The 15,267-nt window shown below is 61.7% G+C and overlaps 4 protein-coding genes across 7 annotated transcripts in view; 3 read left to right on the forward strand and 1 right to left on the reverse strand.

Moving 5' to 3' along the window:
* The first annotated feature begins 430 nt into the window (after nucleotides 1-430).
* On the forward strand, nucleotides 431-5,766 carry NLRX1 (NLR family member X1). Of its 3 annotated transcripts, none has more exons than XM_065738458.1 (9): nucleotides 431-497; nucleotides 925-1,052; nucleotides 1,249-1,309; nucleotides 1,523-1,620; nucleotides 1,782-2,398; nucleotides 2,757-4,171; nucleotides 4,911-4,997; nucleotides 5,073-5,324; nucleotides 5,448-5,766. In XM_065738458.1, exons 2-9 carry the CDS (start codon nucleotides 932-934, stop codon nucleotides 5,764-5,766), a joined length of 2,970 nt encoding a protein of 989 aa, XP_065594530.1. In that variant the 5' UTR covers nucleotides 431-497; nucleotides 925-931. The 3 variants fall into 3 exon arrangements, with proteins under 3 accessions (XP_065594530.1, XP_065594531.1, XP_065594529.1); XM_065738459.1 differs by lacking the exon at nucleotides 431-497 and adding an exon at nucleotides 714-793; XM_065738457.1 differs by lacking the exon at nucleotides 431-497 and having other exon boundaries at nucleotides 714-1,052.
* Nucleotides 5,767-5,778: 12 nt separating this feature from the next.
* On the forward strand, nucleotides 5,779-9,210 carry NHERF4 (NHERF family PDZ scaffold protein 4). The gene is made up of 10 exons (XM_065738460.1): nucleotides 5,779-5,856; nucleotides 6,604-6,631; nucleotides 6,887-6,951; nucleotides 7,110-7,315; nucleotides 7,403-7,589; nucleotides 7,679-7,815; nucleotides 7,890-8,094; nucleotides 8,181-8,377; nucleotides 8,503-8,673; nucleotides 8,801-9,210. The coding sequence occupies exons 1-10, from the start codon at nucleotides 5,814-5,816 to the stop codon at nucleotides 8,843-8,845; spliced, it is 1,284 nt and encodes a 427-aa protein (XP_065594532.1). The 5' UTR covers nucleotides 5,779-5,813; the 3' UTR covers nucleotides 8,846-9,210.
* Nucleotides 9,211-9,242: 32 nt separating this feature from the next.
* On the reverse strand, nucleotides 9,243-11,804 carry DRC12 (dynein regulatory complex subunit 12 homolog). 2 transcript variants are annotated; one of them, XM_065738463.1, is made up of 6 exons: nucleotides 11,713-11,804; nucleotides 11,089-11,154; nucleotides 10,779-10,898; nucleotides 10,102-10,194; nucleotides 9,660-9,790; nucleotides 9,384-9,582 (listed from the first exon to the last, which is right to left on the reverse strand). In XM_065738463.1, exons 1-6 carry the CDS (start codon nucleotides 11,777-11,779, stop codon nucleotides 9,454-9,456), a joined length of 606 nt encoding a protein of 201 aa, XP_065594535.1. In that variant the 5' UTR covers nucleotides 11,780-11,804; the 3' UTR covers nucleotides 9,384-9,453. The 2 variants fall into 2 exon arrangements, with proteins under 2 accessions (XP_065594534.1, XP_065594535.1); XM_065738462.1 differs by having other exon boundaries at nucleotides 9,243-9,790.
* A 2,310-nt stretch (nucleotides 11,805-14,114) lies between these two features.
* Nucleotides 14,115-15,267, forward strand: part of CBL (Cbl proto-oncogene) — a 29,349-nt gene continuing 28,196 nt past the window's right edge. Inside the window, exon 1 of the mRNA XM_065738486.1 lies at nucleotides 14,115-14,346. Within this exon, the coding sequence (XP_065594558.1) occupies nucleotides 14,200-14,346 (147 nt within the window). The 5' untranslated portion in view covers nucleotides 14,115-14,199. The remainder of the gene's footprint in view (nucleotides 14,347-15,267) is intronic.

Consider the following 15,267-nt stretch of genomic DNA (forward strand, 5'->3'; position numbering starts at 1 on the left):
CCCGGGCTCTCTGCGGGGCAGTGCCGTCTGTGGGTCCGGGCTTCCCGGCAGCGCTCTGTCGGAGGGGTCTCCGCTTGTTCCGGTGTTCCCGAGCCGCCGGCTGTACTCGTTGGATTTCACACATCAATAAAACTTCTATTTATAGCGTACCCTCCTCCCCGTCCCCGGGAGTGAGAGCGGAGGGGGGGGGGGGGGGGGATCCTCGCGTGTCAGGGGATGGCGGGTGCCGGGATGCGGGGGGGACGCGCAGGGCTGTGAGCACGCGGCTCCCCGAGCCTCCACGCGTGGAAAGAAGCAGCTCTGCCCCCCCACGCCCGTGCGTGGCTGAGCACGCGGGTGCAGCGTTGCTCCCGGCGGCCGTGCGGGGGCAGACCGTGCCGTGCCGAGCCGTGCCGTGCTGCAGGAAGAAGCACCGCGGCCGCGGAGCCATTCCCGGCCCGGGGGAGCGGAGCGGGGCCGCGCTGTCCCAGCGAGATCCCCGTGGAAAACGGCGGAAGGTTCCGTGGGAGCAGAGGGAGGGCTGGGAGCCGTGTGAGGCGGGGATTGCAGAGAGCAGCGAGCTCTGCTCGGCCTCTGCTTGGCTCGTCGTTTCCGAGGTGCTCAGCCCCACGTCCACAGCTACAGGAGGGCGGGGGGGGGGGGGAGGGGAGGGGAGGGGGAGGGCTTTGCGCTGTTTCGCTATAAGGCTCTTAAAAAAATGCCAAGTCCCCCTCCTCTCCAGCGCGCTTTTGCTCTCCGGGATGCGATGCTATAGCTGATTCCGGCCGGATGACTTTTGGCTGTGGATCCGGAGGTAATGTTCCTCTGCCCCTCGTGGGGCCAAGTGAGTTTGGTGGACCTTGGGGGGGCGGGCAGGTGGGCTCACCCCGCAGGTAAGGACATCCCGAGTGCCCTTCTTTTTCTCAGCTGTCCCCTCTCTTTCAGGCAGAAGATGTCCCGGGCCGTGCAGTGTCATGGCTGCCTGCCCTGGGGCAGCTGGACCCGGCTGGGTGGGTCCCAGCCCGGCTGTAGGGCGGCCCGGTGTGTGTACCTGTGCGCTGCTTCGCGGCCAGGTGAGCTAAGACCCCGAACCCACCCTGTTCCCAGAGTAGCCACGTCCCCACTGGAAGTCCCATCCCAGCTCCCCAGCAGAGCCTGAGCAGTCTGAGCCCCACCTCTGTGGGGCGCTAAGCTGGTGAGCTCGGTGGTGAGAGCTCTGCTGGGCTAGGGGAGGCTTTTGGTGAGTGCAGGAATGCTTCATCCCCACAGGTGCTGCACGCAGCTCCTTCCATAGGAGGATCCTCCACGTGGTTGGCATCTCTGTCCCCAGGTACAGTGGGACGTGGGTGGCTGAGCTGCTGCCTCGGGACTATTGGGGCTCTGCGGGCAGTGATGCTGCTTTGCTTGCACTAGCAAAACACCCAGAGCCAGCTCCCTGCCGCTCTGAATTCAGCCCTTACGTGGCACTGCCTCGTGGTGTCCCACTCTGTCCTTGGGGCTGCTGGCTCCTGCCCTCCTCCCAGTGCTTCCTCTCCTCTTGCAGGAGCTGCGTTCGACACAAGGGAGGGCCTCAGGAGCACCGAGCCCAGCGCAGCTCCTCCCAGCATGGCCTGGACCATCTCCGGAACGTGGCCTCATCTGGTAAGCTTGCAGCCTTGTGCTGAGGAGGGTGGAGGCTTCACCCACACAGCTGCTGCCCTGGGCAGCGCAGGGTTCTGCCTTCTCCCTGCACAGACAAACAACTTCCCCAAACTCCTGCCAGCAAGAAACCGTCGTATTGCCAAACACCTTTCTCTTCCCAGATGCTATCAAGAAACACCAGAAGAGCCTGTCTGCGTGGTTCAGCAACCAGCCCAACGAAGAGAGGCAGTTTGGCCCTTCCTTCTCACTAGACGCGATCCACGTGGACCCAGTGATCCGGGAGAGCTCCCTGGAGCAGATCCTGAAGCCCTCTCCTGACCTGACCATCCAGCACCAGCTCCAGCAGCCCTGCAGGCAGGTCATCGGCCTCCAGAACCTCTTTGACGTGGATGCCTGCGGGCGGCAGGTGAAGAACGTGGTGCTGTATGGCACCGTGGGCACGGGGAAGAGCACCCTCATCAAGAAGATGGTGGTGGACTGGTGCCATGGTCTCCTTCCTCGCTTTGAGCTCGTCATCCCCTTCTCCTGTGAGGACCTGTCCCATAGTCACGTTCCCATCTCCCTGCGACGCCTCATCACCAAGAAGTACCAGCACCTCCGGGACGTGGTGCCCATCCTGGGCACTTCCAACCTCAAGGTGCTTTTCATCCTAAATGGGCTGGAGCGCCTCAACTTGGATTTCAGACTGGCTGGCACCGAGCTGTGCTGTGACACCAACGAGCCCGTGCCTCCCTCTGCCATCGTGGTCAACCTGCTGCGGAAATACCTCCTGCCAGAGGTCAGTGTCTGCTGGGGTAATGCAGATGAAGGTCTTGTGCTAGTTCTTGCAGCCCAGCTTGCTGCAAGTCAGCTTGCAGCCTCTGCCCCTGATGGGACTCTCCACGCTAGTTTCGGGCTGGGGAATATTTGGGAGGCCTGATAAGACAAAGAAGGGAATCAGTACCTGGGAATCAGCCTGCGGGGTTGTTGCCTTCCAGACTCGATTTATGTCTAGAAAGGGATGAGGAGAGCTCATGCGTCCCCTCTGTCTGGGCCAGCAGCTTTTGGGCCCCAGCTCCTGGGTGCTCCTGGATACGGGTTGTAGGATTGGGTTGGATCAAAGGCGCCTCCAGACTCACCCAGCCCTCTGTTTCCAGGCCAGCATCATCGTCACGACGCGCCCATCCGCGGTGCACAGGATCCCTGGTAAGTACGTGGGCCGCTACGCTGAGGTCTGTGGCTTCTCAGACACCAACCTGCAGAAGCTGTACTTCCAGCTGCGCCTCAGCCAGCCCGGCTGTGACGGAGAGAGCGACGGGGCCGGGCGCTCAGGAGAGCAGGATAACTTGGTGGAGATGCTGTCGAGGAACCTGGAGCGTCAAAACCAAATTGCCGCCGCCTGCTTCTTGCCCTCGTACTGCTGGCTGGTGTGCACCACGCTGCACTTCCTCTACTTCACCAGGACGGTGCCTCCCAGCCAGACCCTGAGCGGCATCTACACCAGCTTCCTGCGGCTCAACTTCAGCGGGGAGGTGCTGGACAGCACCGACCCCAACAAAATCTCCATGATGAAGTACGTGGCCAAGACGGTGGGCAAGCTGGCCCACGAAGGGGTGATGTCCCGCAAGACCAGCTTCACAGAGGAGGACCTGCAGCAGTGCTTGGAGGTGGAGATGAAGACTGAAAGCGAGCTCAACCAGCTGGAGGTCTTCCGCAGTGATGTCTTCCGCTTCTTCCTCACGCCGTGCGTGCAGCCGGGCAAGGAGCACACCTTTGTCTTCACCATCCCCGCGATGCAGGAGTACCTGGCGGCCCTGTACGTGGTGCTGGGCGAGAAGAAGACCCTGGTGCAGAAAGTGGGGAAGGAGCTGTCGGAGATCATCGGGAAGGTGAGCGAAGACGTTGCTGTGGTGCTGAACATCGTCTCCAAAGTGCTCCCGCTGCGCTTCCTGCCAGTGCTCGTCAACCTGCTCAAAATGTTCCCTCGCTTCTTCTCGCGGCTGAGCGGGAAGGGCCGGGACACGATCGCCCGCACGATGGCGGAGGAGCTGTTCAAAGAGGAGGACTACTACAACGACGATGTCTTGGACCAAATCAATTCCAGCATCCTGGGAGTGGAGGGCCCCATGCGGCATCCTGACGAGGCCGCTGACGATGAGGTCTTTGAGCTCTTCCCCATCTTCATGGGTGGGATCCTCTCCCGCCGGAACCGCGCCATCCTGGAGCAGCTGGGCTGCTCCATCAAGAACCTGGCGGCCTTTGAGATCGCCAAGGCCATGAAGAAGACGGTCATCAGGAACAGCCGCAAAGGGCTGCCCCCCTCCGAGCTCATGGATTACCTCTTCTTCCTGCACGAGTTCCAGAACGAGCGCTTCACCGCTGAGGCCGTCCGCTCCCTGCGGACCGTCAACCTCTCCTCCGTCAAGATGACCCCTCTCAAGTGCTCCATCCTGGCTTCTGTCATGGGCAGCACGTCCCACGAGGTGGAGGAGCTGAACCTGACCTCCTGCAACCTCGACACCAGCAGCTTGAGGACTCTCTTCCCCGTCTTGCTGCGGTGCAAGTTTCTCCAGTGAGTGCCTCCTGCTGCTGCCCCGGGGCCGCGCTCAGCTCCTGGGTGCTGTGCCCATGGCAGGGATGTGCTGGGAGCCGCGGGGAAGGCAGGGCATGCCTTTGTTTACATGCAGAGCGTACCACGGGGAGGGACTACAGCGTCCAGCACGCAGTGCTCCTCCGGCAGCGCCGCTCAGGCACTGCACGCTGGGACTTGCAGTCCCACCACCCCCTCCCTTGGACAGCGGTCTGCTCCGGGCACTGCAGGCTGGATTGCGGCTCCCTGCCCTTGCTTAGCACTCGGAGCTTCACAGCATCGCCTCGCAGCTCGCTCGGGGTCGGAGACGCGCAGCCCAGATTGTCCCGGTCCGTTTGTAGGGCTGCAGTCTGCTCATTGCCCAGGGGGTGGCGAACCGTGCTCGGCAGAGATGGCCGCAGCTGTGCAGCTGGGCTGGGCGCTGCTTCCTTCCTGCGGATGCTCCGCAGGGCTTAGTGGGGTCCTGCTCCCTCCTGAGACCCTCAGCCCCCCCAGCGGCACTCGGATCCACCTCCCCTCCCTCACTTCTGCTGCTGCTGGCTCTGCTGGCTGATGCTGCCCATGCTCTGGAGCAGCTGCTGTGGGCTTGCTTGCAGAGAGCGAGCCTGGGGTGACCTTGTATGGGGAGCCCAGGTAGGATGGTGGTGGGGAGGATGGGGGGAATGGCCCCACGGCTGACGCTTCGGTCCTACCACCCCCCCCCTCTTTTGCTCTGCACCAGTCTGCAGCTCAACAGCCTGGGCCCTGATGCCTGCAAGGAGATCCGCGACCTGCTCCTTCACGACAAGTGTGCCGTGAGCAACCTGCGGTGAGTACTGCCCCGTCCTCACCCCCGAGCCCCGCTGCACGCTGCAGGCAGCACCCTGATCTCACATCCCCGCAGGCTGGGGAACAACCCCATAGGTGAGCAGGGGGCACGGTACCTGGCCGAGGGGCTGGCGGGCAACCGCTCGCTGACAAACCTGTCCCTGCTGCACACCGCGCTGGGGGACCGCGGCGTGGAGCTGATCGCCCAGCACCTGGCCGAGAACCAGCAGCTCCAGGAGCTCAACCTGGGCTACAACTCCCTGACCGACACGGCCGCCCTGCACGTGGTGGAGGTGGCCAAAAAGCACGCGACGCTGGACAAAGTGCAGTGAGTTCACCCCGTCCCCTTCCTCCCCTCACGCAGGGGATGCCGCGAGCCAGCACCCCTCCCTGCGGCAGCAAGCCCCTGCATCCCCCCTCCCAGCCCTCAGCGTCTCCTTTTACCCCATAGTTTATATTTCAACGACATCAGTGAGGATGGCAAGCGGGCACTCGACAGCCTGCGCATGGACCGGGACGGCGTCAGGGCGCTGGTCTTCCTCACGGCGGGCACTGATGTCTCCGATTACTGGTCCAGCATCCTGAACGTGGTGCACAAGAACTTGCCCTTCTGGGACCGCGAGCGGGTTCGGCAGCACCTGACCCTCATCCTTCAGGATCTGGAGAGCAGCCGGAGGCAGACGGTCAACCCCTGGAGGAAAGCCAAGTTCCTGAGGGTGGAGAGTGAGGTGAAGAAGATGCTGGGGAAACTCCAGCACGGGACCCTTTGAGCTGCTGGAGGGTGCAGCGTCTCACCGGCGCCCTTATCCCAGTGGAGATGCCCAGTGGTTGGGTGCTGCCGAAGCTGTTGAAGGTGCTGGGTATGTGGGGCCAGGCTGAAATACGGCACAGTGCCCAGGAGTGAATGGGACTTGTCTTCTGGGCTTGGGGTCAAGCTTGCTTGTGAAACCCTTGGTAGCATTAAAGCGCACCACTTTGTTTCCTGGTGTCAGTCTTCCCCGCCATGGGACGCCCAGGGACTGTTCCCGACTCCCCAGGGCTGGTTGCAGCTCCTGGCACTGCTGGCTGAGAGCTGGAGCTGCCAGGGCTGGGAGGGCAGGGGAAACTTGGGGCTGTTTAACCATTAAACATGGGGCGTCTTGGAGGAGGCGGGGACCCCGTGCTTCCCTGCCACTTCACCCTGTACCTTGCTCCCTCTCCAATTCACTGCAGCCATGAAGCAAACGGAAGGTATGTACTGGGGCTGCAGGGACCCTTCCCCGTGTGCGTGGCACCAGGCTCTGCTCCTCCACAGAGCAAAACGGTGTTAGAGCCACAGAAAGGAGCTGCGGGCACCCAGGAAAATGCCCATGGGTTGTGTGCATGGGGAGGGGTTGGCAGGTATCCCCTCCCCAAGGCTGTGGTGGTTTTGGAGGGTTTTGGGGGAGGTGTGCAGGGGAATGCTGCTGTCTCCATCTCTGGGAGCCCTGGTTACCCTCCTCACCACCAAAAAAAAGCCATGAGGGGCTGTGCAGACCCTGCACCCCGTGTGAACAGATGAGCCCTGAGCACCCAGCTCTGCTCCCAGCTCGCTACCCTCTGCGCTGACCTCTCCTCTCCCTCTGCAGGGCTCGAGGGCGACAAAGCATCCATCATGTAAGTGCTGTGCTCCCCCTGGCCCCACAGCCGGGCAGTGCTGGGGTGGTGTGGGCTGTGGCTCAGTCCCAGGAATGTTTTTCATGACAAGAGAGTTATAGGGGCAATCCCAAAGCGACATCCCTGCCTGGTTTCCCCTAGGGAAGAGGAGGCACTGCAGCTGTGCCCCCAGCAGGAATGGGGTTCCTATGTGGGGGGCAGGGGAAAGCAATGGGGCTGCACTAACGTGGCCTCTCCTGCCCTTTATCATTGCAGAAAATTTGAATTTAACCCCAAAGATGGGATTGACAACCCCGCCTTGTCACTGGCCGAGGACATGGGTAAATATGTGTGTTTGCCCCCGTCAGTGTGGGGTCAGGCAGCTGTGGTCACCCTCGGGCACTGCAGGGAGGTGAACCCTTACACTAAATGGGAACGGGGAGACCGTGGCCCCGTTAGCATCCCTGCAGCCCTGCTCACGGGCCACGTCCCCATGCAGATGGCGAGGCCGAGCCCCGCTTCTACCTGCTGAGCAAGGGCAGCACGGAGACCTTCGGCTTCTGCCTGCACGAGGAGCTGGGCTGCCGGGGCCACGTCATCCGGCAGGTCGAGCTGGGGGGGCTGGCCCAGCGCCGGGGGCTGCAGGATGGGGACCGGCTCCTCCAGGTCAACGGCCACTTTGTGGACCACATGGAGCACCACCGGGTAAGGGATGTGGGAACGCCTGGGTAGCCCCAGCTGGGCACGGCGGAGGAGCACCGCGCTCGGGGTCTGCAGCCCGGCCCCTTGCAGGTGGTGCAGAAGATCAAGGCCAGCGGGAACCAGGTCCTGCTGGCGGTGCTGGACGGCGACTCCTACGAAGCAGCCAAAGCGCTGGGCAGGGATCTGTCCCAAATGCTGCCTGCAGACATCCGCCCGCGCCTTTGCCACGTCACACGGGACAAAAGCGGCTTTGGTTTCAGCGTGTCGGGTCCTGAAGGTAGGGAGGCAGCCGGCACCGCCAGCCGGCACACAGTGTCACCCTGCTTGGGGCATCGCCCTGCTCGCTGCAGCCTTCTCCTCTTGCAGGTGTCAAGGGCACGTTCCAGCTGTCGGTGCGGCAGGACGGGCCGGCGGAGAGAGCTGGCGTGCCATCAGGGTCCTGGCTCCTGGAGCTGAACGGGCACAGCGTCAGGAGCTGCTCGCACACCCAGCTCGCCCGAAAGGTGCGTGTGTGCTGTGGTGCTGGGCACAGGGCTGGGCTGGCCGTGGTGCTGAGCACCCTGTATCTCTCCTCCAGCTCAAGCAGAGCGGCAGCAAGGTGACGCTGCTGGTGGCATCCAGCCCGGTGGAGGAGTTTTACCGCCTGCGGGGCCTGCAGGTGACAGCCGCTCTGGCGGACACCTCCTGGCTGCCCTTCAAGGCTCGCCAGCTGCACATGGTGAAAGGGGCAGCTGGCTATGGGTTCCTGCTCAAGGAGGATGACTACGGCTCGGGGGCCGTAGGTGAGGGAGCCAGTCCCACTTGCGCTCCGAGGCAGAGCACCAGGCTGCCCTCTGAATGCCGTGGTGAGCATCTCTCATCCCCGCAGGCCAGTTCCTATGGGATATAGATGCAGGCTTGCCGGCTGAGCAGGCAGGGATGAAGGAAGGGGACCGGCTCCTGGCTGTGAACGGTGAGAGCATCGAGGGGCTGGACCACGAGCAGACTGTGCTGCGGATCCGCACCCACGAGGAGCAGGTGACGCTGCTGGTCATCGACCCTGCCAGCGACGCCTTCTACCGCTCGGTGCGTGCTGGGGAACGCACAGTCTGCAAGGAGGATCCCTCACCCCCACACCTGCGTAGTGAGGTCCCCTGCAAGACCTCCAGCTTGCCTAGGAGCTCCAGGAGTTACATGGCTCACTCTTGCAGATAGGGCTGTCCCCTCTGCTGTTCCTCGATGATTTTGACCCTGGCTCGGGCTCCTGCACACCCTCCCTGATCTCTCCCAGCGACTCCCCCAAGCTCTGTCACGTCAATGTGGGACCAAAGGGACCTGGCTCCTGGCTGATGGCTGCTGCCAACAGCATAACCATCACACAGGTAAACCACTTTCACCATGCTGCTCTGAGTCTGGCGTCCTTCTGCCCTCTGCCTTCTGTGCTGAACTCCTGGCTCCATGGGACTGGCGGGAGTGTGCTGCCTGCCTGTCCCTGCTGTGTCCCTGCAGAGCCCACACAGAGAGGAGCAGAGGCGGCTGCGCCATGCATTCTAGCACCCTGGAGCTCCCTGCTTCCAGCCAGCATCCCATGCAGCACTGCTGATGTACCCAGAGAACAAAATGATTGTCGTTATGGACAGCACTGCATCTCTGCTCCTGGGATGGAGCTGCCAGCGTCACGCCCCCCAGGGACTCATCTCCACCAGCTGAGGATGCCCTCAAGCTTTTATTGAATGCAACAGTAACGTGAAGATGGACCCATGCCTCCAGGAGTATCTGGGGACACAAGGATCAGCTCCAAGCTCTGGATTGCTCCCAGGAGAGCATTGCCCTCCGCACCATGACCCAGGGGGCTGGACCTTGTCTGAGAGGAAAAGGAGCAGCAGGGATCCGGGCTGCTGGAGGAACCCCTCAGCTCTCAGCTGCACGGACATCTCCCTTCGTGCTCCTTTGTGAACTGCTGGGTGGTACCTGCACCCATCACGGCACTGCTCCTGCATCACTGCTTTGGGGAGTGATTAAAGGACAAATCCATGCTGCTGTTCACGTGAGTGGTGTGCTGGGGGCTCTGTCACTCAGCAGTGTCCCAGTGACAGACAGAACCCCGGGATGGCTGTGCTGATAGAGGCTGAGGGCCTGTCCTCTCCTGGGGTCCCTGAGTGCTACCTCTCCAGGGGGCTGAGGCCGAACTCCTGCAGGTGCTGCTTGTGCTCCAGGCAGATGGTTGTGCCCACCTCCTCCCAGTGCTGCTTGGCTTCTGCCATCTTGGCCAGCACCAGGTCCAGGCTGCCCTGGTTGGGGGATAGGGCGGTGAGGAGGGGGAACCGTGCTGCCCAGGGGAGCCACCTGCAGCCACGTCCCCACTCACGTGGAGGATCTTCTCGTACTCCCTCTGCATGATATCCATTCTGCCCTGCAGCTGGGCGATGGTCCTGTCCCTCTCTGCGAGTGCCCTGGTGGCAGCCTGCTGGATGTGCTGGCTCTCCTGCAGCCTGGTGGCTGTGGGGTGGTGGGGACAAAGGCAGGGGACACTGTGAGTGTGGGCACTGTGAATGAGGTATGGTGGGTGTGGCACAGCTTCCACCCCAGGGTTCGATATGGGGTGGGATCACAACATCCCCTTTGCAGACAGCATCCCAAGCTCAGGGGTGAGCTGGGAGCAGGGTCAGGCTTTGCCTTCAGCTGCTGCTTGGAAGACAGCACAGGTTGAATGTCTCCTGTTGCTCCCTCAAATGCATGCTTTCCTGCCCTGGAGGTGAGCAAACCCATTCCCATCCCACTAGTGAAAGGCAGAGATGCCAGGGCCATACCCAGCTGTTCCTGCAGGCTTTTCACTTTTGCCTCCAAGCGCTGGCTGTGTGCTGCTGTCTGCTTCTGCAGCTCCTGGTATTGCTGGGTCATTTCTGGGAGCCAGGGAGGGGAGAAGGGGACAAGTGGTGACAATAGGAGGGACAAGCAGACAGACCCTGTGCTGGGAACCCAGGACCTGTGGCCAGGCAGGGCTCCAGCAAGTGGGAATTGAGGGTTTCTCTTGCAAGCTGTGCACCTGGAGTGGCCGTGCCCCCTCTCCCTGTCCCTCTGGGCTGTGGCAGGGGGCAGGATGGATCCCTGGGGAGGAGGGGGGGAACGTTTATTCAACCTCTGCCGAGCGTGGGAGAGTGAAAACGAGCACGGAGTTTTGCATGTGGCAAAGACCGCAAACCTGTGGCTGAGGTTTTACCTCTGCTAAAATCATCTCCTTCTCAAACACTGAAGGAAACGTTGAGGCAGTGAATTCTGCAGGCTCTGTGGTCTGCTCTGCGTCTGAGCTGACCACAGCTGCGGTGCAGAGAGCACACAGCCAGAGCCTTGGTGTGCCAATGGCATGGGTGCTTTGGGGTTGAGCAGAACAGGACGATGGCAGAGGTGGAGTGAGCTTGTCTGGCATCTCTGCCTGGCACTGAGGTGTGGGATTCCTGCTCCTGCCCCTTCCTACCCCATCCATTACCTTCGTGCATGTCTCGCTTGTCATCCTGCGCCTGCTCCAGTGCCTGCTCCAGCTCCCACAGCCTTCGTTGGAGCCCTTTGCTGTCAGCCCTCGCCTGCCAGCCCACATCCCTCCAGCAAACTGCAAGACATGGGTGGGGACAGCGTGCTGCTGGGGGTGACCCACTGGGATCCAGCTCTTGGAGCACATTGGAGCCTGTGGCTGTATCCAAGGCACAGGGTGGGATGCCCTGCCCAGCACTTTGCTCCAGCACTGTCTTCCCTAGCTTTACCCTGCTCCCAAGCATGCCTCTGGCTCCTTCCCATCTTACCTGGGTGCTCTTGCAGGCTGTCAGCCTCCAGCGCCGCTCTCCTGGATGCGGCTGCAGCTTGGCTTGCTGCAGCCGGAGGGGAGGAAGAAGGGACAGAGTCAGAATCAGGTTGATGGGGCTTGGCACAGGGATACTGGGAGCTGTCAGATGGCCTGGGGGCAGCCTGCCTTGGGATATTCAACCCAAGAAAGCTTGGCTGGGACATGCCTCCAGCTGAAACATGGGTGCCAGGGCTGTATTTGTGCAGACAATGAGTTGGGATGTAGCTGGTTTTACTTGAAGCAGCTTCCCTGGAGAGGTAGGGACCGAGGGCTGAGATTTTGTGGTGAAGATGGGGCAGTAGCCTGTGTTCTTGGCACACAGAGGTTCAGGGACCCCTTCCAAACCCCTACCCACGTTCTTCCAGTACACACCTCCAGCTGGAGCTCTGTAGGAGGAGGAGCTGGGGCCTGGTGGAGCTATCTTTGAACCCCACCCAGGTCCTGCTGAGCTGAAGGGTGCAGTGGGACACAGGATGCTAGAGCCCAGGCCCTGCTGCCTCCTCTTTCCAATCAGGGAAGCACTGGGGGATGGAGAGGAGGGGCATGTCCCTTCCAGCTGTAGTGCGCAAGCCCCCAGACTCACCTGCTGCATTTTCCCTTTTGTGTTGCTTCACTCCTTTTTTCCTCTTCCCTTTGCCCTTTGGAGGCATCCTTGAGGCAAAGCTGGGAGCACAGAGCTCGCTCCCTCAGGACGCAGCAGCTGCCTCCAAGCCAAGCTGTTGTTGTAGCAACTGTGTTCGCAGCGAGGGCAGGTTGCCTGGCCCCGCACCCGCCTCTGCCTTGCAGCAGCTGAGCATTTCTCTCCCGTGACACAGACATGGGCCACATGCACCCAGCACAGCAGCACTGGAGTGGTCTAAAGCCAGCCCCACTGCCAGCACCCAGCTGGCTGGGTTTGGCTGCAGGATGTGGCTCCCACAAGGTGGACTGGATCCTGTCCCACGTTGTGTTCCACAGCTGTGATCCTGCAGCAGACCTGGCACTGCGGGGATGGAGTGGGAGGGGTGATTCACCCAGGTCACAGCCTGAGACAAGCCCAGCATCTTCCTCCCTTCCTGCTCTGCCTCTCTCCTCTGGCACACCCTCCTGCTTGTTGCCCTGCTTGCTGCTGCGAGTTTTGCCCTGGGGACTGTGGCTGGATTTGGATTCTTTTTATAAAACAGGACAGGGTGGAAGGGAGGGGATTTCAAACAGTTATTTCTGCTCAGGATGTGATTCACCCCAAATACCTGTGCGTGTAGGTGAGATTTTCTCAGTGGGACCTGAACCTTGCTGTACGGGCAGGGGAGTGGGAGCAGGGAGCTGGTAGAGGCTCTGGAAGAATCGTAAAATCATTAGTGTTGGAAAAGACCAGCAAGCTCATCAAGTCTAACCATCAACCCATCCCCACCATGCCCACTGAAGCATGTCCCCAAGTGCCACATCTTCACAGTTCTGGATCGCCTCCGGGGACGGGGACCTCACCACTTCCCTGGGCAGCTGTGCCAATGCCTGACCACCCTTTGTGAGAATAATTGTTTTCTATCATCCAACCTGAATGCTGTGGCCCCTCCCGCAGGGAGAGAACAGTGGCCTTTCCTTGAAGCCTTGCCCATAAACACAGCCATGACTCGGTGTGAGGCATGTCCTGAGCAGCAGATAGTCAGCAGTGCAAGGGCTCAAGCATGCTTCCTGATCTCTTTGGATCGGGGCCATGGTGATTTTTCTCTTTGGCTCCACAAAGCCGGTGGAACCCTCCCCATCCCTCTCCCCAGGTACTTGTGGTATCCTGGAGTTGGCCGGGGCACCCTCCGGTGGTCAATCCGGCTTGACTATCAGCCAGAATCCATTAACATCTAATGGGAAAAGCCTCAGGAACACAGCCTCAATAAACGTTGACATATTTGAGGTCAATATAATCCTTAGGAAAATTCACCCAGGTAATTAAAGCCAGACAAGGAGCTGCCTGTCCCAGAAATATATACCGAGCTCTACAAAAGGCAGCAAAATCAAGACGGGGATCTTTACGACCACCAAGACATGGGGCTGCTCCCCACCGCCCCGCGCCCTGCAGCGCTGATGGCAGCCAGCGTTGCTGCCGTCTCCCTTCCCCTCTTAGCCCAGGCCGCGGTGCTGACGCAGGTTTGCAGCAGCCCTGCTCGTGACAGAGGAAGGGAGCTGGAAAAAGAGGATGTGAAGGCAGCACAGAAGCAGAAGTGAGCGGCCCGTGCTGCCATTTCCAAAGGCCTGAGAATGCGGACACGCTCATGGCGTGGTCTCCTTTCCTCTCATGGCCTGGCCCCGTGCGATGCAGGCCCCGTTACAGAGATGTCACCATGTGCTTTAGGATCTGCTCCACTCCGGTTCTGCCTGGGGTGCCATCTTCTTGCGAATGGCACTGTGCCCGAAGAACACAACCAGGGAATGCGATGGCGATGAGATGGAGGGCAGGAGCATGGTGCGGGGAACGGGCACACCGGCTCGGGGCAGCTCTGTGCTGGAGCACCGCATCCGCGCTACCAACGCCGCCAGTTCTTTATTTGGAGAAAAGGGAAGCCGCTTTGGAGAAAAGGGGAAATCATCGCTTGTGAAAGACCCGCAAAGCACCACGCGGGCAGATGGGACCGTTCCCATGGCAACACCGCCCCACCCTGCCCGCACTAAACATGGCCGCCGCGCCGCCCTCCCGCAGCCACGCGCATGCTCCGTAGCGGCGAGGCGGAGCCTGCTGCTCGGCCCTCCGCTCGACCCCTTCCTACTGGGCGCGGGCGCCAGCCAATGAGCGGCGGCTCCGCCCCGGAGGAGGGGGCGGGGCTTGGCTCGCGGAGGGGGCGGTCCGCCAATCAGCGCGCGGCGTGGCCGGGACGGAGGGCGGAGCGGCGCCGGAGCCGGGCGCCCCCCGCCGCTGCCGCCGCCACCGCCGCCACCGCCACCGCCCGCGGCTCCCGCTGCCGCTGCCCGCCCGGCCCGGCCCGGCCCGGCCCGGCCCGCGGAGCGCCCCACGGCCGTCAGCCCCGTAGGGCCGCGGCCTGGTGCCGCCCGTGGTGGGGGCGGCTGTGGGCTCTCAGTCGGCCGCCCCCGCACTGCCCTCATGTCGGCTCCGCTGAAGAAGGGCCCCGGGGGGCTGATCGGGCTGATGAAGGACGCCTTCCAGCCGCACCACCACCACCTCGGCCCGCACCAGCCCGGCACCGTGGATAAAAAGATGGTGGAGAAGTGCTGGAAGCTGATGGACAAGGTGGGCCCGGGCGGGGGTGGCACGGGGGGGACCCGCGGGGTGGGCCGGGCGAGGAGGGGGGCCGTGGGGCGAGGCTGTGGCAGCGCTGCGCTGGTCCGTGAAGGATAGGGCCGCGTTGCTGCGGCCCCGAGGGCTGAGAGCTTCCTCGGAGCCGGGCAGAGCTGTGTGAACGCTGCGTAAATCCCTCCGCAAAAACAGAATCAGATGTAGCGCTGAGCACCTCGCGGTGTGGGAGCGGAGGGGGACGTTCTCCAGCCGCAGGCCATAGTACTCGGCTCACGCTGTCCCCTCTTGTGGCTTTCTCATCGCCAGGAAATGGCCATGGGTGCAGCACTGCAGCAGCCCCCGGCCTGGAGCTGGGAGGGGTCCTGGTGAGCAGTCTGTCGTGGGTTCTCGTGGTGTATATGGGATGGCCCAGTGAGTGAGCATAGGGATCGTGGTTGGGTAGGAAATAAAAACGTGTAACGTGTCTTTTCCTGCGATTGTGGTAATTCTTATTGCTGATGAGAGCTGAGGTTGGGCTTGGTGTGCTGCAGACTGCCTGATCACGCCGGGTTTGGGGCAGGGGGCAGCCCCGAGGAGCAGCACAGCCTCAAAGCAGAGAGCCCAGCGATCCCTGGGGAGAGTCACCCTCCCCCAGGAGCGCAGCGTAGGTGCTGAGGGCATTCCTCACCCCATTACCCTTCTGGGGGCATTTCACCTCTTTTCTCTCTTTTCCATTGCATTGATGCATGCAGCGTCTGAATCTCCCGCAGTCGATGCTAAGGAAGGCAGGGTAGATGACTTTCTTCAAGACGTATGAAATGATGCTCATGCCAGGAAATCACTTTGCGTTGGCTGGCTCCACAAAAGGCACGGTTTACAGTTGCACCCTGCTGTGTTTGTGATGAGCTTTGATCACCTTCTGCAGAGAGGGACTGG

Source organism: Cyrtonyx montezumae, unplaced genomic scaffold, assembly GCF_038088225.1.
Source record: "Cyrtonyx montezumae isolate F1298 unplaced genomic scaffold, pur_monq_1.0 scaffold_22, whole genome shotgun sequence".
Taxonomy (NCBI): domain Eukaryota; kingdom Metazoa; phylum Chordata; class Aves; order Galliformes; family Odontophoridae; genus Cyrtonyx; species Cyrtonyx montezumae.

Bases quoted from the DNA above. Each gene is read 5' to 3' on its own strand.
- NLRX1 (XM_065738457.1), top strand. From the start codon at position 797: ATGTTCCTCTGCCCCTCGTGGGGCCAAGTGAGTTTGGTGGACCTTGGG. The intron at 1,053-1,248 runs GTGAGCTAAGAC...TCATCCCCACAG, and splicing joins GTGCGCTGCTTCGCGGCCAG to GTGCTGCACGCAGCTCCTTC. The intron at 4,998-5,072 runs GTGAGTACTGCC...ACATCCCCGCAG, and splicing joins TGTGCCGTGAGCAACCTGCG to GCTGGGGAACAACCCCATAG.
- NHERF4 (XM_065738460.1), top strand. From the start codon at position 5,814: ATGCCCAGTGGTTGGGTGCTGCCGAAGCTGTTGAAGGTGCTGG. The intron at 6,632-6,886 runs GTAAGTGCTGTG...TTATCATTGCAG, and splicing joins GGCGACAAAGCATCCATCAT to AAAATTTGAATTTAACCCCA. The intron at 7,316-7,402 runs GTAAGGGATGTG...GGCCCCTTGCAG, and splicing joins ACCACATGGAGCACCACCGG to GTGGTGCAGAAGATCAAGGC.
- DRC12 (XM_065738462.1), bottom strand. From the start codon at position 11,779: ATGCCTCCAAAGGGCAAAGGGAAGAGGAAAAAAGGAGTGAAGCAACAC. The intron at 11,155-11,712 runs GTGAGTCTGGGG...CTCCGGCTGCAG, and splicing joins CAAAAGGGAAAATGCAGCAG to CAAGCCAAGCTGCAGCCGCA. The intron at 10,899-11,088 runs GTAAGATGGGAA...CATGTCTTGCAG, and splicing joins CAGCCTGCAAGAGCACCCAG to TTTGCTGGAGGGATGTGGGC.